At 53.3% G+C, this 22940-nt stretch overlaps 8 protein-coding genes across 8 annotated transcripts; 7 read left to right on the top strand and 1 right to left on the bottom strand.

Moving 5' to 3' along the window:
* Window positions 1-519: 519 nt before the first annotated feature.
* QC761_408420 (uncharacterized protein) lies at window positions 520-1899 on the bottom strand (the record flags this gene model as incomplete). Its single annotated transcript, XM_062879117.1, has 1 exon — window positions 520-1899. The coding sequence occupies one exon, from the start codon at window positions 1897-1899 to the stop codon at window positions 520-522; it is 1380 nt and encodes a 459-aa protein (XP_062732387.1).
* A 424-nt stretch (window positions 1900-2323) lies between these two features.
* QC761_408430 (uncharacterized protein) lies at window positions 2324-4409 on the top strand. The gene is made up of 2 exons (XM_062879118.1): window positions 2324-2718; window positions 2824-4409. Exons 1-2 carry the CDS (start codon window positions 2603-2605, stop codon window positions 4379-4381), a joined length of 1674 nt encoding a protein of 557 aa, XP_062732386.1. The 5' UTR covers window positions 2324-2602; the 3' UTR covers window positions 4382-4409.
* Window positions 4410-4878: 469 nt separating this feature from the next.
* Window positions 4879-9667, top strand: HOF1 (formin-binding protein). Its single transcript, XM_062879119.1, has 5 exons — window positions 4879-4957; window positions 4980-5375; window positions 5443-6089; window positions 6152-8817; window positions 8873-9667. Exons 4-5 carry the CDS (start codon window positions 8178-8180, stop codon window positions 9043-9045), a joined length of 813 nt encoding a protein of 270 aa, XP_062732385.1. The 5' UTR covers window positions 4879-4957; window positions 4980-5375; window positions 5443-6089; window positions 6152-8177; the 3' UTR covers window positions 9046-9667.
* A 196-nt stretch (window positions 9668-9863) lies between these two features.
* QC761_408450 (uncharacterized protein) lies at window positions 9864-11918 on the top strand. The gene is made up of 3 exons (XM_062879120.1): window positions 9864-10150; window positions 10219-10502; window positions 10559-11918. Exons 1-3 carry the CDS (start codon window positions 10148-10150, stop codon window positions 11613-11615), a joined length of 1344 nt encoding a protein of 447 aa, XP_062732384.1. The 5' UTR covers window positions 9864-10147; the 3' UTR covers window positions 11616-11918.
* Window positions 11919-12526: 608 nt separating this feature from the next.
* On the top strand, window positions 12527-12991 carry QC761_0067510 (uncharacterized protein; the record flags this gene model as incomplete). The annotated part of the gene is made up of 3 exons (XM_062872660.1): window positions 12527-12626; window positions 12722-12820; window positions 12852-12991. 3 exons carry the CDS (start codon window positions 12527-12529, stop codon window positions 12989-12991), a joined length of 339 nt encoding a protein of 112 aa, XP_062732383.1.
* Window positions 12992-12994: 3 nt separating this feature from the next.
* On the top strand, window positions 12995-13714 carry QC761_0067500 (uncharacterized protein; the record flags this gene model as incomplete). Its single annotated transcript, XM_062872659.1, is given in 2 exon segments — window positions 12995-13323; window positions 13339-13714. The coding sequence occupies 2 exon segments, from the start codon at window positions 12995-12997 to the stop codon at window positions 13712-13714; spliced, it is 705 nt and encodes a 234-aa protein (XP_062732382.1).
* A 3162-nt stretch (window positions 13715-16876) lies between these two features.
* On the top strand, window positions 16877-17467 carry QC761_408458 (uncharacterized protein; the record flags this gene model as incomplete). The annotated part of the gene is made up of 1 exon (XM_062879121.1): window positions 16877-17467. One exon carries the CDS (start codon window positions 16877-16879, stop codon window positions 17465-17467), a length of 591 nt encoding a protein of 196 aa, XP_062732381.1.
* Window positions 17468-20152: 2685 nt separating this feature from the next.
* On the top strand, window positions 20153-22915 carry QC761_408460 (uncharacterized protein; the record flags this gene model as incomplete). The annotated part of the gene is made up of 1 exon (XM_062879122.1): window positions 20153-22915. The coding sequence occupies one exon, from the start codon at window positions 20153-20155 to the stop codon at window positions 22913-22915; it is 2763 nt and encodes a 920-aa protein (XP_062732380.1).
* Window positions 22916-22940: the final 25 nt, after the last annotated feature.

The following is a 22940-nucleotide window of genomic DNA, read 5'->3' as shown; positions in this document are numbered from 1 at the left end:
TACGAGTTGAGGGCTTTTACAACTATGGCAGATTCACTGTCCGGGACGTAGTAACAGGAATAACCATGCACATCCTGGGAGGATTCTTGATGATGTGTGCTTCGTCCATGGCATGGAGGCCAAACTTGAAAGGGTGGTGCGGCGCAGCAACCAAGGTGAGGCGGAGGCGTGGACCTAGAGAGTGTGTCATGTGGGGGTCAGAGATGCCTGATCCCCTTTCACGACGACAGTTGCTTGGTAGCTCGGATGGTGGAAAAGCGTCGCTGAGATGGGGGATCTTGGGCTGCTGTTTGGTGGATGGTACGGGTTTGCGGGTGGTTTTGGTGGATAACTTTGGTTGGAATGAGATGGTGATATATAGGGGATTTTATCCGGTTTTTTGATTTTGTCTAGCTCAGAAAACTTTGGATCGTTTGTCTATTTGCCAGTGATACAAATACACGAGAGTACTCCATCACACATATCTGCCTTTTATTATTCAGATCGTACACATTTGCTGATCACTCCCAATCCTACACATCACTTCCCCTCCCCCTCCTCCTTTACCCTCAACTCCAACACCACCGTCGTACCCGCATGATACCAAGGCCTATCCATCCTCACCACCTCCAACCTCCCCCCCAGCTCCTCACTCGCCCCCTTCACCAACCCCTCAATATCCCTATTCCACCAACACCCAAACTTCTGAAAATGCCCCGGCGCGTACTTGTCTAGCAGTCCATTAATCCACCCAAACCAACCCCTCCCATGCTCCAGCAACAAAATCCTCCCCGTCCCGGGCACCACCCTCCCCGCCATCTTCACCAGCAACCCCTGTGGATCCTTCACCGAACAAAGCCCGAAACTCTGAATAACCGTATCATACCTCTCCCTCCCCCTTGGCAGTCCCGCCTCTGCATCCCCAAGCAGTAACTGAACCCTCCCATCCAGCGCAGCAACCACCGGCACGACCTCCTCAGGGTTCGTCAGTTTTGGGTAGGGCTCAACCCTCTTCTTAGCCATCACCTGCCTCAACCCCGGCACCGACTCCCTTAGTCGATTGCGTGCAACAGACAACATCTCAGGCGAGACATCCACCGCCGTATATGACAAAACCTCACCCTCCATCCCCCCCACCCTCCTCTCACCAGCCGTAACCTTGGACTTTGTCCCATACCCCCACGAACTCCCCCTTTTAATATCCAATATCTTCGCCATCCTACTCTTCGCCTTGGCGAGCTGCTCCTCGGGGGAGTATTCCTCGAACGGGTGAACTACATACTCCCAGCTGTAATACGGCAGATTTCTCCCCGTGCCACAAGCTACTTCCAAGACGTGGCCTTTGGCGCGGCTGGCGAGGTAGGTTCTGTTGGCGGTGATACGGGAGAGACTTTCGGAGGTGTTGAGTGAGGTGTCGAATTCGAGGGCGGAGACGGGGGTTAATGAGGGGGGTAGGCCAGTTGGGGGGCAGCAGGAGGGGTGGGGTTGGGGGAGGGATGGGCCGAGGGGGGTGAGGTCGGAGACGGGGGGTTTTTTGAAGGTGTTTGTTACTACTGCCGAGATGTACAAGGAGGCGAGGAAGGCGACTGCGAGGGCGCCGTAGAGGGGTATTTTGCGGTGGCGTTGGATGTTTTCTTCTAGGGTGAGGGGGGGTTTTGAGGTGGGGGTGTCGTCGCGGTAGAGGGAGAGTTTTGGTTTTGGGGGGACGAAGTTGTTCGGTGGGGGAAGGGGGGACTTTTTGGAGCGGATGGGGCTTTGGGGTGGCGAGGGTGGTGAGGATGGGTATGGTTTTCGTTTGGCGTATTGGAGGGCTGAAGAGAGGCTTAATTGGCGGGAGTAGCTGGGCAGGTTGGAAGGTGAATAGAGGTGAGGGTGTAATGAGAAGGGTGTCCTTGAGGACAGCCTTAGTCGAGAGGCCATGGTTGTGGTGTGAGAGAGGGGTGATGAGTGTTGCCCAGGTCTCATATAAGTCCGGGTACGGGATCCGGTGGTGGCCTGGGTGGGTGTGGTGTGAGCTCTCACTCACCCTTGATGGTCACTTGTGAAGCTTGAGTGAGCCAGAGCTTTCCAGCCAATCAGACTCTTGTTGAGTGTCAAATGTGGAAATTACATAATCAACGCTCACCGCGGTGAAGGCCCACCTTGTCAGGTCATGGACACAATCATTAATGCCTTGAAAGATAATCAACAGACCTTAGAAGATGGTTAGCATGCCTCCTGACTGTCTTTCAAGGCCTCTCAACTCTATTGAAATGCCTGTTAATATCTTCGAAGGCCTATTAATATGGTTAGAAGGCCTTTTTAATATATTTTCAACGCCTTTTGATACGTGTTCAGGCCCTATCAACTATCCCTAAAGGCCTTTTAATTATGTTTGAAGGCCTGTTGTTGTCTTTCAAGGCCTTGCTATCTTGTTGCAGTCTTTGTCAACGATGCCACCCCCCCACCTTCCCGCACACGGCTCCACAGGTGCCTAGAGTCCCCACACAAAGCTAGCCAGGGGTATCCTGATTCGCCCCTTCTCCTGGCACTCACACGCAACCATCACTTCGTCTTTACGACATTTCTCACGAAGACGTCTACCGGCCTCATCGTTTTCCAAGCAGTCAGTCACATTGCAAAGATGGCTACCCAACAGGATCTCCAAGACCTCATACGGCTCATGACCGTCACAAGAAAAATACCCATGCTCCAAGCTATGACATCAATCAAAGCCCTCCAGGCAGTTGATCTCAGGAGGTGAGCTATCGGCTTGATTTTGAGCCTCGACCTCATATTCCACTGGGAATATACGACTTTATCGACATCTATACCGATTCAATATCAACTAACAAGTCAAAACAGCATCAAACAAATATCCGAGGCGTCCCTCCCCACCGTTCAGGAAGCTCTCAAAGACGACAAGGTCGCACGCGCTCTCCAAAACGCCTGCAAAGCCGTCATCAAGAGAAATGCCACACAGTCTTCATCACCACCCTCTGGCGGCGGTGTTCTCAAGCGTGGATCATCAATATCATCCACATCACCGGTATCCAAACGCGCCAAAAGCGACGTTTTCATGACTGGCCCTGTTGAAATGAACCCCCAGGAATTGGAGGCTTCCCTGGAGCTGCCAATATGCACAGACGAGGATACTATAAAGGAGACGGTCATCGAAACTAACCGGGCGCCACTCGTACTTGCCTTTGCGGTGGAGATGCTTAGATATACCATGCCTGAGCAGCCGTTATCGAGTAGACTCAGCCTCGGTCAGGCGGTGGTGAGCGCCAACTCTCGGTCCAAGGCTGTGAGTTTGGGACTGGACAAAGGCCCCAGTGCGGATCAAGAGGGGTATGGGGAAGGTCAGCCGAGGGTGAAGGTAATGGGTAGGGAGGTTGCGGTTCTCAAAAGGAGTGGGTATGAGTGGAAAGGTGAGGAAAGGTCCGGCGACGAAAAAAAGGATGGAGCGGGAGGGTCACAGGCAACGAGTGCAACGACAGCCTCGACGCTGGACCCGGCGCCTACACCTACGGCTACTTGGTCTACGAGCCCGCCGATTATTATGAAGGACTCCAAGTTTGTGGCGAGGGCCATTCATTTAACGTCACCGTCGCAGAGGAAGTACTTGATGGAGAGCTTGATGCATAATCACCCTGAGTTGAGGAGTGCAACGCATAATGCCTGGGCTTTCCGGCTGAAGCCGCCAGAGAATGCGAATTGGCTCACTCAGAGGACCATGAGGGAGGAGTCGTTTGATGATGGGGAGACTGGGTGTGGGGATCTCATGCTGAAGGTTATGCGGGAGGCTGGGGCGGTCGATACACTCGTCGTTCTCACCCGTTGGTTCGGAGGGACGATGTTAGGGCCGGACAGGTGGAGGTTGATGAGAACTGCGGTTACGTCTGCGCTCGGTGAACGAATGCGAAAGACGGGAGGAAGTATTTCACTCGGAGGCGAGGCTCTTTGGGGCCTGGATCTTGAGGCCATGAGAAAAGCCCAGCCTGGGACCACAGTTGGAGGTTACGGGTCAGGCAAGCAGCTGCAGCCGCTAACCCATGTGGTGGGGATGCATATTCACCGGCCCGAGGCGGCCAGATCGTATCTGCTGAGGAGTTTTGGGAAGCCATCACCACCGCCAGCCGACGAAACAGCGATGAGCCCTTCAAAGAAAAAAGCGGTGCATAAAACGGCCAAAGTACTGGAGGCGGAGAGGGAGGAGAATTTGGGGTTGTTGCTTGGGGCGTTGAGATTGCTTTTTGATAGCTGGGCGGATCATCTTGATGTGGCAGAACTCGATAGGAGGACGTGGGCTTGGTACTGCGCCATTCGTCCAGAGGTGGATAGTGGCCCAAATGGCTGGGGTGGGAAGGGGTCGGTGAAGTTGGTGGATCTTTTAAAGTTGAGACGAGGGGATCAGTCATGAATTTTGAGATCAGGAAAGAGAATCCCAACTTGAGGTTTGACCATACTGTGTAATTGTATTGAGTTTTGGCAGAGCCCCCACCTCATATCCTGAAGATTTCATGATCTGATCAACCATACACATCCCAAATCAATGTCCAAAGCGCCTCTCTCTATAATCCAAACATCTCTTAAACTAAACTGGACAAGTCATCCCGAGCCCTTCAAAGCCATACTGTACTAAGTCTTAAGCTTTCTTCATATAAGTAGTAAACAAGGCTGAATGGGAGAGTACGGTGTTTTTACGGCCTTGACCAGGATGATTTGGGGGAAAGAACGAACGAAGGGTCACTTTGGGGAAGGAACGAACAAGGTCGTATTTAAAGGAAGGAGCGCACTGTGAAAAGCCAAAAGCAAACAAAGAAATGCAGTCGTTCTCCTCCCTCTTTTCGTATTCTGCAGCTATCACGATTAACAATCGCCCGCAAGCCCGAAATTCCTCGCCCGCAAGCCCAAGATGATGCTGTTGGGGGGTGCGTTGACCCGATTGTTAAAGGCCTGGGCGACTGCGGCAAGAGACGACATAGTGGGCTTGGGGGCGAGAGATCTTGAGCTTGCAGGCGAGGGATCTTTTGCCATCCGCCCAAGCACCCATAAGCCGAGCGACTTGGTTGCTGCGACTCAACTACCAGTGATGTTGATTGAGCTGGAACCCGAGCGATAGACGTTTAGGACCCGTCAATACCTAAAGAAGCACAATTCTGACCTTGGATAATGTGCCCCTTTCCAAAGAGAAGGCGGATCTGAGCACCACGTTGTTAGCGCAGGACAACCAACGAATAGGGAGCAATCGAGCAAGGCTTTCCCAGCCCCTCCTTAACACATCATCAGCTTGTGAGGGTCTTCCCACTTTTCTGTCTGACCCACGACAATTCCCTCTCGAGAAACCATCCTCAATCTTGACAAAAGGCCTTGAGATTGGTTTACCATCGCCAAAACACCACAAAACCAAGAAAGTGAGTAAAAGTCCCCCGCTAACCATCATTTCTTCAATGGTGGGGGAGGGCTGATCATGCAAGTCAGAGCGGCTCGGCGCTTGTGCAGTGTGGTTGCCCCTCGCGACCAATCCATCCAACCCGGCGTCAGCGGCAAAGGAAGTCAACACTTGTGCAGCAGGAAACCAAGAACTGTTGCTCTCTTTCCCTTTCTTCAACACCTATTATACATTCCAGATCCCACCCCCCCTTCTTAACTCACCCGGCATATTGAAACTGTCTTTACCAGCCCTTTTACCGCAGCGGCAATCTTCCTTTTGTGTGTCTTGTCTCGCTGGCCGACTTTCCGCGCGGGTTTTCCATATCGATTTTTACAACACTATATCAGATTGAAGAGCACATTGCCCGCGACGCTGCGGCGGCAAAGCAAAATTTCCTAGTGTTTTCCGGGGATTTTCACTTGAAGCAGAAAGGAGAAAAAACTAGGTCAATCTCAGTTTCGCTTCTCCGTCAGGCGCCATGACGGCCGATTACAACGATGGGCCGGCCGTCGCCCTTTCTTGTAAGTTTGATGGAGCTGGACAGCTTCCGAAGGGGGATTCAACGACTGACTTTTTCCGATAATAATAGTCGCCAACAACTTCTGGGGTAAAGACGATGCCGGTGTCGGACCCCTGCTCGAGCGCATGGCAAACGCCAAGCTCACATGCGATGAACTCAAGAACTTCTACAGCGGTGAGTTTCTCTCCTTTTCAGGCCAGGTGAGAATCGACTGACAGTCAGGAAAAAAAAAACAGCTCGCGCATCTATCGAAGACGATTACGCCCGAAAACTACTCTCGCTATGCCGCAAGAACCTGGGTTCGCAGGAGACGGGAACTTTGAGACAGTCGCTGGATATTGTCCGGGCTGAAGTCGAGTCGATGGGCAAACAGCATCAGCATATCGCGCAGCAAATGAAGAGCGAACTCGAGGAACCCCTGGCTGCGTTTGCTGGTGGGATGAAGGAGCGACGAAAGATTGTGCAGAACACGGTGGAGAAGCTGCTCAAGACCAAGGTGCAGCAGACGCAGATGGTCAACAAGACGAGAGACAAGTACGAACAGGAGTGTCTCAAGATCAAGGGCTACCTCGCGCAAGGGCACATGGTCATGGGCCAAGAGGAGAGAAAGAATAAGGCGAAGTTAGAGAAGACACAGATCAGCTTGGCTGCCTCCAACGCCGAGTACGAGGCTGCGGTCAGGGCGCTGGAGGAGACAACGGCGAGGTGGAACAGGGAGTGGAAGGCGGCGGCTGACAAGTTCCAGGATTTAGAGGAGGAGCGCTTGGATTTCACCAAGAGCAGCCTCTGGCAGTTTGCGAATATTGCGTCGACTGTCTGCGTTAGTGACGACTCTTCCTGCGAAAAGATCAGGCTGTCCCTGGAACATATGGAGGTGGAGAAGGACATAATAACATTCATCACCGAGAAGGGGACTGGTCAGGAGATTCCGGATGCGCCAAAGTACATCAACTTTTGCCGGGGGGATATGGATTCCCAGTCGGAGGTGTCGGACGATGATAATTATTCGGTCGCGCAGTTTTCGAGGAGTATAAACCCGGCTTTCCGCTCTTCGTCGCCACAACCCTCGACTTTTGAGTCTCATCACGATCCGAACTCGGCATTGGCACGGAAGCTTCATGGTGATCCTGAGCCGGCACGAGGCCAAGCGGCGGCGTTACCTCAGAAGGCGATTGCTGCTGCGGTCCCGGTTATTCCCCAGCAAGACTTGAAACAAGATCAACGGAGGGCAGCGCCTAGAGGCTATCAGTCTCCTCAAGCCAGCAACATGGACTACGACCCCAACGAGTTCGCGCCTGTTCCTCACGATCCCTACCCAATGGATGGCATGACCATGCTCTGCCGGCCCACAGCTTCAGACCTCAGCACGGCGCCATCTGCCACATCAGCCCGACCCTCTAGCAGAGGCTCCCACAGCGAGACGTCCTTCTCTAGTCAAGAACCGCCCCAGCAAGCCATGGCGCCCGTCAAACAGCAGCAGCAGCAGCAGCAGCCACTAGCCCAACAGCGCCAACCCCCTGTCCAACAACAGCAACAGCAACCACCTCAACAACTCCAACAACAGCAACAGCCCCAACAAGGCAGTGAGTCCCCCGACAAAAAGGTCCTTAAGAAGAAGAGCGGGTTCTTTGGAAACAACAGTCCCTTCCGCAGAAAGAGCACCAAGGAAGTCGCCCCCAACAGCAGAAACACCTGGCACCCCAGCAACAACCAGCGTCCCCAGCTCACGGGGGCTTTTAACAAGAGCAACGACCAGGTCATCACCCCCGACCGAAGCGTCAGTCCCGATCCCATTGCTGCCAATGCTAGCCTCGCACTCAACGTGGGAGGAAACGTCTTCCAGGTTGACGACACTGCTCGTCAAAAACAGCAAGCTTCGCCGGCTACACCAGAAGACGACCCAATTGCTATGGCGCTTGCGGAGCTGAAGGGGGTGACGTCGGGGAGTAACAAGATGAATGGTAGCGGTGGGGGAAGGGTGTCGGCAGATCACTATCATGGTATTGCCACGCCCGCTCCTGGAGGGAGGTCGGGGGCGATGAGTGCAAGCGGAAACAGCGCTGTTGTTGCTGCCATGAGGGGGACGCCGCCGCCAAGTTATGATCAGCAGGTTCAGGTTCAGCGGTTGGGGGTGCCGCCGCCGGCGGTTACGTCCAAGGCGATGAAGGCGGCTTCGGAGAAGTTTCAAACGCAGACGAGGAGCTTGTTTGATGGGGGACGGCCGGGGTCTGGTGGGGGTGGTGGGGGGATTACGCTAGGAGTATGTCGAGGCCCGGGACGAGGGGGAATGATACGGTCAGGGCGGCGAGTCCGGCGCCGACGAGGAGTGCTAGTCCTAGGCCGGGGTCGAGGGCTAGTCCCAGTGTCGGGTATGGGAATGGGAGTGCGAGTCCGAATATGTTTTCGAGTTCGACGGGGAGTCAGCATCAGAGTCAGCAGCATCGGGGGTCTGTGTCGTCGCAGCAGCAAAGGGGGAGTTATTCTGGTCGGTATGAGCAGCCCGGGAGGGGGTCGCCGAGCGTGATGGGTGATGGGAGGAGTGCGAGCCCGGCGCCGTATAGTCAGCGGCCGGCGAGTAGTATGTCGGGACACCAGAATCATTCGATGGCGCTTTCGGTGGCGGGGTCGATCCCGACGGGTGGTGGTGGGGATGAGGGGAGTTTGTATGGGGGGAGTCAGAGGGGGAGGCATGGGAGGAGCAATACGGCCGGGAACGTCAGGGCGGGGAGCAGTGGGAATGTGGTGGCGAGCAATATGAGTTTGTATGAGGGGAGTGGTGGGAATGGAGGGGCGAGCAGGGCGAGGAGCAAGAGTGTTGCTGCTGGGGGGGCTGGGGGGAGGGATAGGCAGGTGGGGGATCCGGGGACGTATACTAGGGATGGGAGGGCTATTATGCATTTTGGTGAGTTTAACGGTGACAAGTTCATTTGGGGGATGTTGGCTAACGTTGGTTGTAGCTCGAGCACTGTATATGTACCAAGCGGCGATTCCGGAGGAGCTGGGGTTTGCAAAGGGGGATGTTTTGGCTGTGTTGAGGCATCAGGATGATGGGTGGTGGGAGGCGACGGTGCAGGGTGGGAATGGGCAGGTTGGGTTGGTACCCAGTAACTATTTGCAGCCTCTGAGTTAGGGGAGTTGCAACAGGGCAAAGGGGATATGATGGGGAAAGGAGAAGATGGCGAGAGGAGGATAGTAGGAGGTTATAGGATGGAGGTGGAAAAGAAGATGTGGGAAAGGGGTGAATCCCTCCGACTTCTTCACGGCGGTATGGTTGGGGTTGGGTTGGGTTGGTGGATCTGTCATGATTTGTTTTATAATGATGGGGGATACCAAGGGCTTGGGTTGGACTTAGGAGGGGATAGCGACGATTTGGGATGTCTGAAATGTGTACACGGAACGATGGGGTTTGTATTGAGGATTTTTGCTCGAGCGAGCTTGTTCTGATTTTGATCGATGGATTCTTTTTTACTTTTTTTATTTTTCAGCTTGTTTTCTTCTGCTTTGATCATTTTCCGGTTACTGCTACTACGACTACCCCATTGCTATGTTGTTGTTTAGTTTTAAGACAGAGATGGAAATAAACGTGGTCTACCCAGTTGCATGTGCGTCGGGAGAGATATTTATCTTTCCTGCTGCCAGGCCGGTAGTAGTTCGTACCATCGGAGTCATCAGTTGTTGACAGATGGGCGTTTACGCCATCTGCTTCTGTTCTTTAAACACACTCAGACGACCATGTTCCAGTTACGCCTTCATCCAGCCACACCAAAGGTTACCGCAAGGACGTGAAGTTATTCGCAAGACCCAAGTAGTGGATATCGGATATCGGATGCCAAGACCCATGTGAAGCGCTAAGTTGGGATGACATCAGGCGCTGCAGGGATGCCAAAAAGTGGGTGGGGGAGGGGGGGTGAAAGCTCCTGGTCCCTAGCTCTTCCCCCAAACAGCCAGCTGCAATTTCGCACTTCACATGCCAATGAGAATGCGCCTGACATTTTTCGTGTGTGAGTGAAGTTACCTCAGTTGGGCAGGAACCACGGAACGGACACGGTATGTGGTAATAAAGAGAGGGCAGCGAATTCCTCCAGACGATTTCAGCATCACATCTTAATATTACATCCGGAGAATGGACCACGTTTGGTAGAGAGAGCGACAAAAACCACAAGCTGGAGATACGCTAGGTTTTTTTTTTTTTGATCCACGCGAGGCCATTGGATCCAGGTAATTGTGACAAGATGGTACGCATCACCCTCCCTTGAGTTTCATAAGTTCTCTATCTGGATCGCTAACCTTTTGATGTGGCCAGGCCCAACGCAACACTGTTGCCGCCGGCGAAGACGACGAATTTGCCCTCCTATCCCACCAATGGAGCCAGATCACGACCGGGCTCCGCGCGTTGTTGAGGGAGACGAAGAAGGGGGTTGTTTACCTGTTGACGTCTAGGACTGTTCAGAGGAGTTTGATATGGTCGATTTTGCTACTCACCGCGGCGGTCATACTATATCTTGTTGCTGTGGTGGTCTACGTGGCCTCTTACTATGTTTACCTGCCCAAACAGGTGCATGAGCAGGAGGTTTATCTGCATTATGGGTGTGCTCTCCCGCCTCTGTTTTTCTTAAAAGTCTGCGGCTGACTGTTGATGGCAGATACGGCCAAAACCCGGTCGCGTTAACAAGCCTGAAGCTCCTCCCTGACCAACCGTACGATATATCGGTTTCGTTGACGCTGCCTCTGACGCCGGAGAATACAAAGAGGGGGAATTTCATGGTGCTGATCCACTTGCTGGATACGGACCTGACGGAGCACACACCTGCTGGGGGGGCGGGATTGTATAATCCTGTTGTGTTAATGGATAAGACGACTGGGCAGACGGATTTGGTGACGAGTCTCAGTTTGGGGCCGTTGATGAAGACCTCGACGGTGTTATTGACAAGTGCGAGGCCGGCAATTATTCCTTATACTGATCCGTTGGTTTCGTTGGCGAAGAGAATATTGTTTTTGCCGTATCACGTGTTGTTTACGCAACGGGCGGATGCGACGACGTTGGAGGTGAAGATGGTGGAGGGGGTGGCTTTTGGGAGTGGGAGGGGTGACTCTTGGTTGAGAAAGGGGCAGGGACAGGGGGAGAAGATGCCAAGGAGTATGGTGGTGGAGGTGCAGGCTGGGCAGGGATTGGGGGTATATGAGTGCCGGGTCGAAATTGTGGCCAGGTTGAGGGGATTGAGGTGGGTGATGTATGAATGGCGTATCCTGTCGTTTTTTGGAATCACGGGGCTGTTTTGGGCGGTGGAGATGGGGTGTTTGGTGTTAGGGATTCTGCTTCTCGGGGGTATTCGTGCTAGCGATCAACAAAAGCAGATTGAAGACTGGGAACCGAGGCAGGAACCGACGCTGGAACAGAGTCTGATTAAGGAGGAAGATGAGATGTCGGATACGGAAAGAACATTTCCTACTGGGACGGGAGAACCGCCGTTGAGGTATGAGAGTTCGTCGGGGCTGGAGGGGAAGATTAAGAAGGAGGAAGGCGAGGAGGGATTGGACCTCTTAATGACCAAATTGCCAGATTTTGGTGAACTTGGGGATGATGAGGAGGATGGGGAGGGGAGCGATTGGAAGGACTCGGGCATTGGTACGAGTACGAATTATAGTGATGCTGCAAAGGGGGAGGCAGGGCCGAGGAGGAGAAGGGTGAGTAAGTCATAATGGGGGCTTATCATCTTCATTCATGGAAGATTAGGGGAGGTTGGAGCTTTACGGTCAGACCTATACACAGCCATACGAAGTATAGCGATACTCTTCACATAGCGATACGATCGGCCAAACGGTGGTTCAGTGTGTGGCCAGAGCGATATTCTGGGCATTCAGAGAGTCGTTAGTTTTTAGTGCCAAGCCCTCATAATGATTTATCTTGGTTTAATTGAAGAGGTAAAGAACTAGGTGGCCTGCCGAAGTGTCCGCCGCTTATTTATACACTGGGATACTAAATGGCAAACGAAACGAAGCCCATAAAGTTACAGGTGTTTGCAAAATCATGTAGGTTTATCAGTCTAATTCTAACACATTCTAGCATCTAAGCTTAAGACAACAGTGCGGCAAACCAAGCTATCTATTCCACCACTGAAGGTTTTCTCTCTTCCTTAGACTTTGATTCTGTGTTGAACTTTCTCATGTGCTGGACTTTCCATAGTGGCTTTGAAGTCTTTTGCTCTCTGTAGAGTTTAGCAAATCTATAAAGCCACCCTTCCTCACACCCAGCCCACATTTTTCCTTCTTACCCGACACATCACACTTAGCTGCCTCTCTCAACTGCCAATCTTTTCCATACCTGACATCTTCCCACACTATCTATCAACAAGACAAACCCGTCCGTCACCATGAGCACAGACAACACCATCACCACCACCTCGCCCGACCGCCTTGGTCCACATGGACGCTACCGCCCCGGCCGCGCCCTCACCCTCTTCAAACATCGAGCACCCTGACCATGGAGTACACAATACAATAGGGAACCTCCCCGTCGTTACCCTCACGTCGGCCACAACCACCAGCAGCACCCCGGCCCCAAAAGCAGCTCCCTCACCGACCGTATCAACTTTGCGCTTGACAACCCCCCCATGGAGACAAAACCTATCGACTTTGGGGATATCTACGAGATCACCATCCCTCAAGACATCGCCACCCGCAACTTTAACGATTTGGAAAACGAAGGGGGCTGTACGTGGTGATTTGCTACATGAACAACAAACCCAACAACACGTTCGTCGCGAAGATATATGACGGGGTGGATTATCCACCCCATGGCAACCCAGGGTGTGATCTTCGGATGGAGGGGAAGGCGTGCTACGAGTATCTGGACTGCATGGCGAGGGCGGAGCTTGATTACGCTACCGAGACGCACGCGTACAATTGTTTTTCGTCTTTTTTTTTTTTTTGGAAGAGGGTGGGGGGGAGGAAAGGGTCTGAAGGTTATTGTCCCCCAGTTTAATGGGAATTTTACTTTTGAGGTGGAGACGCACGTCCCGGAGAGGACGGCGAAGTGGGTGAGGATGGTGTTGATGGATCATTACAAGGGGGCGTAGACGATGGAGGAGAAGATTGAGAGGGCTCGTACCATTGATGGGACGGTGGATCATGGTATGCTTCCTGATGAGAAGACTCGGTTGGATATTCTACGGAAGGTGTCGGAGGCGAGTAATAAAATGTGGTGGAATGTTGAGATTGGGATCAATGTTCTTGGCCCGGGCAAGGTGTTGATTCTGAGTGATGGGAATGTCAAGGTGTTTGGGTTTACTTGTGCGCTTGTGTGCAGATGGGTGGACCAGGATGTTTTTGCTCATCCTAATCACCGTGGGGATAGGGCGATGATGGGCCTACCTGCGGAGAGGTTGAAGCCTGAGTCGCCGATTATTCGGTGCTGACCTGATAGGGGGACAGGTGCCCTCGGTCCGGAAGGTGCACTCCGGCGGTGGGTTCCCGAGAGGTGGCTTGGGAATGTGAATTTGGCTGCCGGATGGTTGTTGAATACGTTTTCTGACTTGAAGGGGGAGGGTTTTATGCCGCTGCCTCCTTGGCTTTTCCCTGCGGAAGTCTCACAACGTGGGATTGGCGAGGTGGTGAGGAAGCGGGTGGAGGGGATAAAAGGGAAGCAAATGCCACGGGCTAGTTTCCCTTCGCCTAGCACCAGGGACGTTGACGAGTCTGCTGAACGGCTGGCACGGCTGGAACGGCTGGAACGGATGGCGGAGGAGGATGGGCAGTACGAGGAGCGTATGGCTCGCGAGTGTGGATATGGGGGTAACTAGGAGGGCGGCTCTGACTAGGGATTATAAAGAGGACTGGTATCTGGGAAGGAGCACGCCCCAGATAATATCAGCAGTGCTGCAAGTTAGCAGATGTACTTAGATGGGCGATCGACTTACGCCTCCTTACGATACAGATAGGCTTGTTTACTATCATTTAATCGTTATTATTTATTGTTGAATGCATCCTCAAGACACGGATAGGCATGTCCACTATCTTTGAATGGCTATCACTTATTATTCAAGGTCTATAAACTATCTTGAAAAAGCTATACACTATCTCTGGGGGAGTTTTGGCCAACCTTTGTCACGCAATCTAGAGGACGATGACATGTCAACTTACTTTGCCACCCCAGTCTTTACATCCAGAGTATTGCAGGTCAAGTTTGACATGTTGACGATCCCCCTTCTCTTTCTCATGCTGCCCAGAACGTATAAACAATCGGCATTCCCGTGAACTCATAAGGCAGACTTGGTCCATAACACACATTCAAGTGCACATCCTCTTCACCCCCAGAATACGAGTTACCCTTTCTGATTCTATCACCACAAAATCATCAGTCGGTATTCCCTGACAGCAACCGGAGTTTACCAAAACAGCGTATTCCCTCCATACACCTTCTTCTCTTCGCTTCTAAAAGCATCGAGATCAACCCATTCATTGCTCCCCTTCTCCGCAACGTTGCGGCCTCAGCTCGAAAGATATACCCCAAATCGGGCTGTAGAAAGCCAAGGCCAGGCTACAATACAACCTTCGTGTGATGCCGTCAGCCAATTCAACGCCAACCGCCGTAGAGATGAGTAAGCTCGCGGGCAGATAAATGTAAGGATGAATCATATCTGCATTTCAAACACCCATGTCCTGTAGAGAGTTTCTAAATCGCGTTGAAAAAGTTCGTGTATATTGTTGTTGATGTCTTGGTTGTTGGCTTTCTGTTGGCTCGCCGCCTTGTTCCTTGTTTCCAGTCTTGCCCCATCCCCCCAAGTGATATCAAGTCCTGACCGTATACCTCGCCGCCTTCGGACTTCGCCCCCCTAACTAACCCAATACCCCAAGAAACACCACCCATGAATAAGAAACACGCCTCTTGATCCTCCCGTCGACCCAATGAAACGGGCCATGCATGTCTGCTACCACCGCACTTTCCAGGAGGAACCGGACCACCTGTGACGGTGATAATACCCGTCTCCGCCGCAGAAGCGTCCTAGAGTCTCCCTCCCATCTTTTGCTTCTAGAAGTAGTTAGAATTTACCAACCCCCCCCCCTCCCCCCCTCCAACACACACACACACACTCCGCCCTTCCCTTTGCCGCCGCTCAACCCCACCGGAATTGATCCTTCCCGTGATGATTCTTGCTCCATCCGGCCACGAGATTCGAAGAGTTTTGGCGAGAAATGTGTGTGATTGTGGTGAGTTTCGTGATGGTGATATCCAAACCATTGGACCCTCTTCAGTCATCCTCCCCCAATTTGGATTAGGCCCTGTCCCAAAATCAAAGAAACAATTCCAACTGGAGAGTAACTCCCACCCTGAAACCTATAACCAAGTGCCAAAAAACCGCCCCATAAAGACCCAAAAAAGAACCTTGCCTAAGCGAATGAATTAGTCCCAGTACATCACTACTGCTGACTTCTACTTGATTCAAAACGCAGCAGAGACACAAAGCGTAGGGCTCAATTGATGACATGCAGCAAAAGATAGACTTTCTCTGCAGTGTAGGCCGCATCGAGTGGTCACATCTCTGGCAGTCATGATTGGGTTCTGCCACGCACCGGAAAGAAAATGAGATTCGATTAGGTACTGCCAAGTATGCCGTCATCTGTCCACACCCGCTGGTGCTATAGCCCTACGGACGGGAAGAGGATGTCACTTGTGAGGAGGAACCCGGTGAGCTGGATGACCCCGGTGGCGTCGAATAGAAGCTTCGGGCGTAGTTACTCAGATGGTTCTGCAGATAGGTCTCTTGAGATGTAGGGGCTTCATTGCAGGCGGAGAGAAACACGATGCCGAGTGGTGAAGCTGGTGAGGATACCCATTGCTGCTGTGAGAGTGATGGCCGAGATGAACCAGAGGAGTTTGTGGTTTGGTCAGTACTGCCGCTCATTGTGGTGTCGCGACGAGTGGGTGGCTCCCGGGTAGTAGCGGGCGTGGTGGTATGATGATGCTGATGCTGGCTGCGCTCGATGTGATGCCTCTCGATGTTCTATTATCAGAAACTTGCAATTCGATTTCCAAACAAGGGAACAAGTCGGCAAAGTATCTCGTTACTCATCCCATCAGATCCCAGGAGCAACGCCCTTTTAGTACTACTGCCCTTGTCACCCATTCTCAAAATGCTCCATTTTGAGACTAACATCTCGGACTTTGGTAGTGTCCACAGCTCGGATTATAAGCCGGCTGCAGGCTAGTGAAGGGTGCTGCGGTAATGCGAGGTTGCTTAGGTGCGAACGAGACCAACCAATGTGACCCTTTTCCGCTGGCGGCCAAGCGTCCAATCAGATGTCATTTCCGCGGTACTGAAAGCTCAAGGCGTAGTCCTAGAAGCTTTCTCCATCTTCAATATCAGGGGTTCAAGGTCAACAGAGGAGAAGTGGATATATATGCAGAATGCTTCTAAAGCTGCCCAAGACGCATAGCCTGTCAGGGAATCATCTTCTCTTTTCCTATTTGAATCGAGCGTCCCTCGCCCTACCAGCAAACTCGTCAGCGTATTAGTCACTTACACCGAACCCGAAATCATGACAGGTCCGAGTCAAAGAATGCATTGTTTGGTACTTGACCGGAAAAAAGAACTATCCGAAGTGCGTTGATGCTGATGTTTCCGACTCCAAATTGCTACCTGGGCTAACACTGAATTGATGACAGGCTCTTGAGATCACAGATGACTGGACTGGAGTAACTGATCCGGCAGAGCGTAGGCGTCGTCAGAATCGGCTTCATCAGCGGGCATGGCGTAAGTCTTCAGAGTGGTGGTCCTAACTCGAGGACAACCCATATGCTTTGAGTGACTGACACAAGGCTTTTGATATGTTGTGCAGGCAAGCGTAAGGCAGCCGCAAAACAAAAAGACCAGGACCAGACAGGGGTACCACGCGAGGAGACGGCTGCAGAATATCCATTGCCGGCAGATGCGTCCGATTTCTTCGTTGCACCAACGGCCCCGATGACTAGTCCAACCGCATTCTCCGACTTCAACCCATCCTCTATCGCCGAATTCATGCCATTTCCGGCCACCTGCATCCCGTCAAGCAGCAGAGCCCCAGTTCAGGCGGCACCAACAAACATCTACAATGCGTCGTTCCCTTGGTCTTCGTCGGTCTCTCCTGACTCCTTCCCGCTTGCAGACTCTGATTTGGCGGACCGTTCCTGGATACCGCTGGATCAATATAACTCGTCGAGGGTGTATATGACCGACGTGGTCGTGAGCGTCTTTCTCATACCCTTAAATATGGACCGAAGCTCCCTGCGGCCGACATCATTGCAGAAAAGCGTTCCACACAAGAGTTGGATCGACTCGGTGCCTTTTCCCAAGCTTCGAGATAACCTGATCATGTACCAAGACGTGTATAACACGACTGAATTTTACAATGACATCGCGAACGGCGGGTCTCAGGGGTGTCAGGATGACGAGGTAGATATGGTGCTGTGTGATCCGTGGGGCGAGGAGGGATGGGAGATGAGTGAAGGCTTTGTAAGAAAATGGGGCCCCCTACTGGAAGGCTGTGAAATGTTGGTGAGGGTGACACAAGTATAGACTGTCAGATGAGGTGGGATGTAATGGATGGTATCTGATTTTAAAACGCAGAAAAGATGGAGATGCACTTGCATCGTCTGAGGTGACCCTGCAATATCTGATAACTAATCAAGCCTTGATCTCAGTTGCCGTAAGTGGTGATGCTCCTTGAGCGTGTAAGTGAGATGGTCCGTGCATTCCTTCTAGAAGGATAGAAATAAATCCCGGGCAGGTGCAAGGATGGTGGTTGGTGGTTGAATGAACCGCTCCCTGTGTGACATCAGGAGGACATCCCACTCGGGCTGCTGCTGTTGTGTTCCCAAGGTCCTGCAGGATATCAACAATGTGTCGTTTCTGTTGCTAATCGTGTTGCCACAGAGTACAGTATACGGCGTGGGCAACGGCTGCCACGAGCACAACGAGGATTGCGTCATGAATCTGCTGAGCTGCTTGGATTGACGGGTGCGGTATTTCTTGGCACGTTAGACTGCAGTTCTCCGCAGGGACTCGAAGGAGCACGAAGGAACAGGAGAAGACCCGGTCGGCCCTACGAATATCGTCGTCAGTTCGATGAGATCTGGGTGGAGTTTCGATTTTTTTCGACCTGCTGAAAACGCCCAGGCTGGATAGGAACGCCAAGCGGACTGGCTTGGATGCCGGCCGGTTTGTGAAGGCCTAAAAAAGATGCTGGAAAAAAATGGTGTTGTATCATGGAAAAGGCGGTCACCGGGGGACGAGGCCGTGGGGTTGCCGTGATTGGCAGGAGTTGGAAGAATTCTCTGATTTTGCATTAGCAGACTGCAATATTATCAAAATAGTAGGCAACAATGCAATATGCCACAAAGATGATGGATGGATGGCCCGGAGTTTTTCGTGTCTTCGTCTCGAGGGAGGCATCATCACACGTGGATCTCAGAGCGGGCCAATCACATCACGTGAATATCCAAGCTCGATCGTCCAGCGGGCCCCGCACGTCAGTGAAAGATTCAGATACCCCACCATTCTGGAGAAGCGGTCCTCAACAGGCTTTTTTCCAACGGTGTATCTGCTATGCTAGAGGGAACAGCTCATCGATCAATCGAGCAGGTCTCGTCGGTGAGAGGAAATCTCTTCTGGTCATTTGCATATTTGGGCAATTCCAGAACTTCTGTCCGCCATCTTGGCCAGCACGCCAGGTGGATGCCCATCGCGAGGTGGAGAAATGGTGGGGAAGAAATGACAGACCTCAGCCCAGATGCCAGGGGAAAAGAGCACCTGGGTCCGTGCTGCTAGACTGTGTACCTAGATGTCTTTTGGCAATCTGGATTATTATTCGATGTTTATTGTGTTCAAGTCGTGATTGTAGTCTATTATGCTGTGTCTCGAAAGCAAGCAAAGGAAACAAGCCAGCTCACCATCCAGATTTAAACTTGCGGGATCAAAGACGTTGGCGGGACGAGAGACTATGATCGGGCGAGGAGAGCTGAACTCTAACATCGCCTCAAACGACGTGGCTGCTTCAAGGTACGAGGTGGTACGTACATGTACATACAGGTCTCTGCTGTTGACTCCTGAGGAGAAACAGGAGTAGTCACTGGGTCGAATCAATTGCGGACTTGCTAGCCGGTTGAAGCGGACAAAACAGACCACGAGATCCCGGTGGTGCAAGCGTCTGCCGCTTTGGAATTTGGAGAGCTTCTCTCGTAACACAGTACGAACTCGAGTCCCGCACCCCACAGCTGGAGACCGGATTTGTACCAAATGACGAAGAAGGCATCCAAGTAGCGATATAAGTGGCCCGCCAGCGCCGCCCGGTTTGAGAGCACAACAAGTTTCACGTTCTCATTCAACACCGCTGTGATTCTCATAAATCATTCAATTTGCATTTCTGTTCTCTTTTTAATCAACGGCAACCTCACCGCCGACCTCCTTCAAAGTAAGTATTGACTCGCGGCCTTTCCCCACCACCTATGAGGCAGCTCCTTGCCCCTCCATCAGCCCCTTTTCTCCCAGTCAGATAGATGCAAGCGGTCTGCCAAACCACCATGTGCCCAGTTGGGGATGGACGAGTCGTTGGTCTCCCATTGTGCGACATCGTGGGCCATTCCGGCTGTTTCCTTGGTTGCAGCAGGTCTGAGGCACACTTATATCCGCGATAGCAGCATGCCGCTTCTCCAGCTCGCTCTGTAACACGGAGCCACATCTTCCTGCCATGTAACCGCATTAGCTAGAAGCTGTTTTTTTCTCTCCTCACTATCTCTACCTGCCTCGCTTCTTATCGACCCACCATTCGTTTCGGTCTGGCGGTGACTCGTTATCTGCAGGCACAAGGCTGCGCGGCTCATGTACCGTGTTATCACGGCTGTCTGGGGGGCGGTCGAACATCTTGGGTCGGATTGTCGAGAGCTTCAACCGTTGGGCGCGCTTATCTCGCATCTGCTCCAAGCCTTCTCTCTACACACTCACCGATCCTCCTGCTGCATGTGCTAACCTAGTCTCTGCCGTTGTTCCAGACGAGCTACCCTAGTGTACTTCCCCAGACACCACACACAGGACTGTCTTCGTGGTACCGCACTCCGCACGAACCCGATCCTACCCATCCTCTCCGTCTTGCCTGCTCGTTCTCCCTCTTTCCGCTATCGCAACCGAGCCACCAACGACACCTCCCTTGACACCACCACGGCACAACATATCTACCAGCCCGACCCTCCGCCGAGCTTGCCCACCATGTCCGCTACAACGGCTCAGCAACCTCCTGTCATACCCCCGAGACCCTCGAGGAGTCAAGAGAGAGCACCCCTTCCAATGGTCCCTCCACGCCCTGCCAACCGGCGCTTCCAGCGCTCAATAAGTCCCAACCCGGACCGATTTGCTCCCTCGCCGCTCAACGAGAGCCCCCTCGTCAAGTCCAAGTCCCTCCATCCTGGCAGCCGCACGCATGGCGATCCCATTCCCCGTTCCACCTCCGTCGACCTCCCCTCTCTCGGCGAAGAGGGTGCCGAGTATGCCAACCTGGCCCAAGAATCGAGCCCTTTCAATGAGGAGAGCACCAATCCCGAACACACCCGCACCGTCGGCGAGGATGTCAAGCTTCATGCGCCCAAGCCATCTCTGCCTGCCGCCAGCGCCAAGCAGCGCGTGATGGCGGTTACCCGTACCGACAGCGACCGTGCTGCCGCCTTTGGCATTGGCAGACCCAGCAGCAACGACGATTCCGCCGGCGCCTTGCCCTCGAACCGAAGCCTCAAGAAGAAGGCCAGCACAACCAGTCAGCTGTCCGCCAAGAGTGATATCGATGACGAGCATGGCATTCCCGAGATTGGTATCCAGGTTCCCATGCTCAAGCATGCCGGTGATGTCCAGGCTCCTTCACCTGCTCCTTCCACCGTCGAGAAGAAGCACCACAGTCGTCGGTCGTCCAGTCGTGGCAACCTGCCCCCTGGTAGCTACGGCTTGCACGGCCATGGTGTTGGTCCACAGGACAAGCTCGACAAGGCCTACTTCGAGAAGCACCCCGAGCTTCTCAAGAAGGAGCATGTACTCCACCACTATGATCGTGTCAAGGACTTTTCCATGAGCAGTGAGGAGCTGAACAAGATCGTCCGTGAGACCATCACTCGTGGTTCTGGTCTTGGCGTCAAGAACTACTCTGGCACCCCCACCGATCAGGTCGCCTGGCAAGCCCTGGAAGAGTCGACCTCCCGTGTCGCCTCGCCTGGCCCTGCTTCTCCCAAGAAGCCCTCTTCAGTGATCTCCGACTCAGACAAGGACAAGGAACCCCGTCGTCCTTCTTCCATCAGTGACGTCATTCACGTCGAGGAGCCCAACCGCCGGAGGTCTGTGATGTTCAGCGACAACGAGTCGCCCGCTGTTGAGGAGGAGGCTTACGAGGCGCCCATCCTGGCCGAGGACGAGGTTGCCAAGGACCCGTCACCCTATGTTCACCAGCCTGCTGTTGAGCTTCCCAACGAAGATCAGCCTACTAGCCGCCCCACCAGCAGGCCTGCCAGCATCTACAAGGAGCATTCCTTTGAGCACCGCTCCACTCCCCTTGAGGATGTTGAGGAGTACGAGCCCCTTTTTGAGGACGATGACAAGTTTGTCAAGAAGGAGCCCGTCAAGGAGGAGAAGCCCAAGAGCGTCAAGAAGCAGCGTTTCCCTAGCGCGGATATCTGGGAGGACGCACCCAGCTCCGTCTACTACACGGCTGAGGTGTCTACCCCGGATCTCTTTGAAGGCGAAGACAAGTCAGAAAATGCCGCCAGCATTGTTCCTCCCACCAGAGATGGAGAGACTCCCGCTCAGGCATTTGCCCGCCACCAGGAGGAACTGGCCGAGAAGGAGGTCAGGGAACGTGGAGCCGATGGCTTCATCCCCGGCCGGAGCGCGAAGCCACTCTGGGTCAAGCACCAGCCCCATCTTGCCAGCGAAACCAAGGCTGCGGGCCGTCCCGGTATGCACAACCGCTTCCCTAGTCGGGACGTTTGGGAGGATACCCCAGAGTCCCTCCAGCTCGAGACCACTGTCTCCACTCCCCAGCAAGACGACTCTGTTCCTTCGCCAGTTGAAACCTCTTCTCCTACCACTGCCGCCAAGAAGCCCGAGATCCCCGCTCGCCCCAAGCCCAAGGTCTCCGGTGACGACAACAAGCCCGCCATCCCTGAGCGTCCCAAACCGGCGATTCCTGTCCGCCCCGTCAAGGCCGGCCCTACCTCTGGCGGGCTAGAACCTGCTGAGGCGGCTGCGCCCCCAAAGCAAAAGCCTGCTGTCCCAGCTAGACCAGTTGGTGGCAAGATCGCGGCGTTGCAGGCCGGGTTTATGAATGATCTTAATAGACGTCTGCAGCTCGGCCCTCAGGCGCCGGTGAAGAAGGAGGAGCCGGCGGAGGAGAAGGAAGAGGAAGAGAAGAAGGAGAAGGCGCCGCTTGTTGATGCGAGAAAGGGGAGGGCTAGGGGTCCGCAGAGACGGGCACCCAGTGCCAAGCAGGAGCCTCCCAAGGAAGCGCCTAAACCTACTGTCATCTTTGGTGTGTCATCGGCGTTTACTTTCTTTGAGATTGATCCTGAAGAGGGTGAGCTCAGTGTTGGTGGTGGGCATCCCAGTCTTGGAGACCCTGAGTCGCCGGTTGAGAAGACGGTGGAGGAGCAGGTTCTTGTTGAGGAGAAGAGGGAGGAGACTCCTGCTGCAGAGGAGAAGAAGGAGCCAGAACCGGTGCCAGAAGCCAAGGTTGAGGAGACCAAGGCCGAGGAACCTAAGGCTGAGGAGCCCAAGGAGGAGCCCAAGGTTAAAGAATCCAAGGAAGAACTGGAGGAGAAACCAAAACCCAAGGCGGAGCCTGAAAAGGAAGAAGAACCCGCCTCGAAACCGGGCATCATCGAGACGGTCAAGTCTCTGGTCACCAACATGGCTGGGGAGACGATTGTCCAGGAGAAGGTGGAGCAGGATGAGGAGAAGAAGACGGTTGAGTCTGCTACTGCTGAGGAGAAGTGATTTCTTCTGGCAGATGATTTGTGAC

Source organism: Podospora bellae-mahoneyi, chromosome 4 (assembly GCF_035222275.1).
Source record: "Podospora bellae-mahoneyi strain CBS 112042 chromosome 4, whole genome shotgun sequence".
Taxonomy (NCBI): domain Eukaryota; kingdom Fungi; phylum Ascomycota; class Sordariomycetes; order Sordariales; family Podosporaceae; genus Podospora; species Podospora bellae-mahoneyi.
The sequence above is the reverse complement of the archived record's forward strand: the minus strand, read 5'-3'. Positions and strand labels throughout refer to the sequence as shown.

Excerpts from the sequence above, each read along its gene's own strand:
- QC761_408430 (XM_062879118.1), top strand. The coding sequence starts at position 2,603 with ATGGCTACCCAACAGGATCTCCAAGACCTCATACGGCTCATGACCGTC. Across the intron at positions 2,719-2,823 it reads CAGGCAGTTGATCTCAGGAG|CATCAAACAAATATCCGAGG; the intron begins GTGAGCTATCGG and ends AAGTCAAAACAG.
- HOF1 (XM_062879119.1), top strand. The coding sequence starts at position 8,178 with ATGTCGAGGCCCGGGACGAGGGGGAATGATACGGTCAGGGCGGCGAGT. Across the intron at positions 8,818-8,872 it reads GAGGGCTATTATGCATTTTG|CTCGAGCACTGTATATGTAC; the intron begins GTGAGTTTAACG and ends CGTTGGTTGTAG.
- QC761_408450 (XM_062879120.1), top strand. Across the intron at positions 10,503-10,558 it reads GAGGTTTATCTGCATTATGG|ATACGGCCAAAACCCGGTCG; the intron begins GTGTGCTCTCCC and ends TGTTGATGGCAG.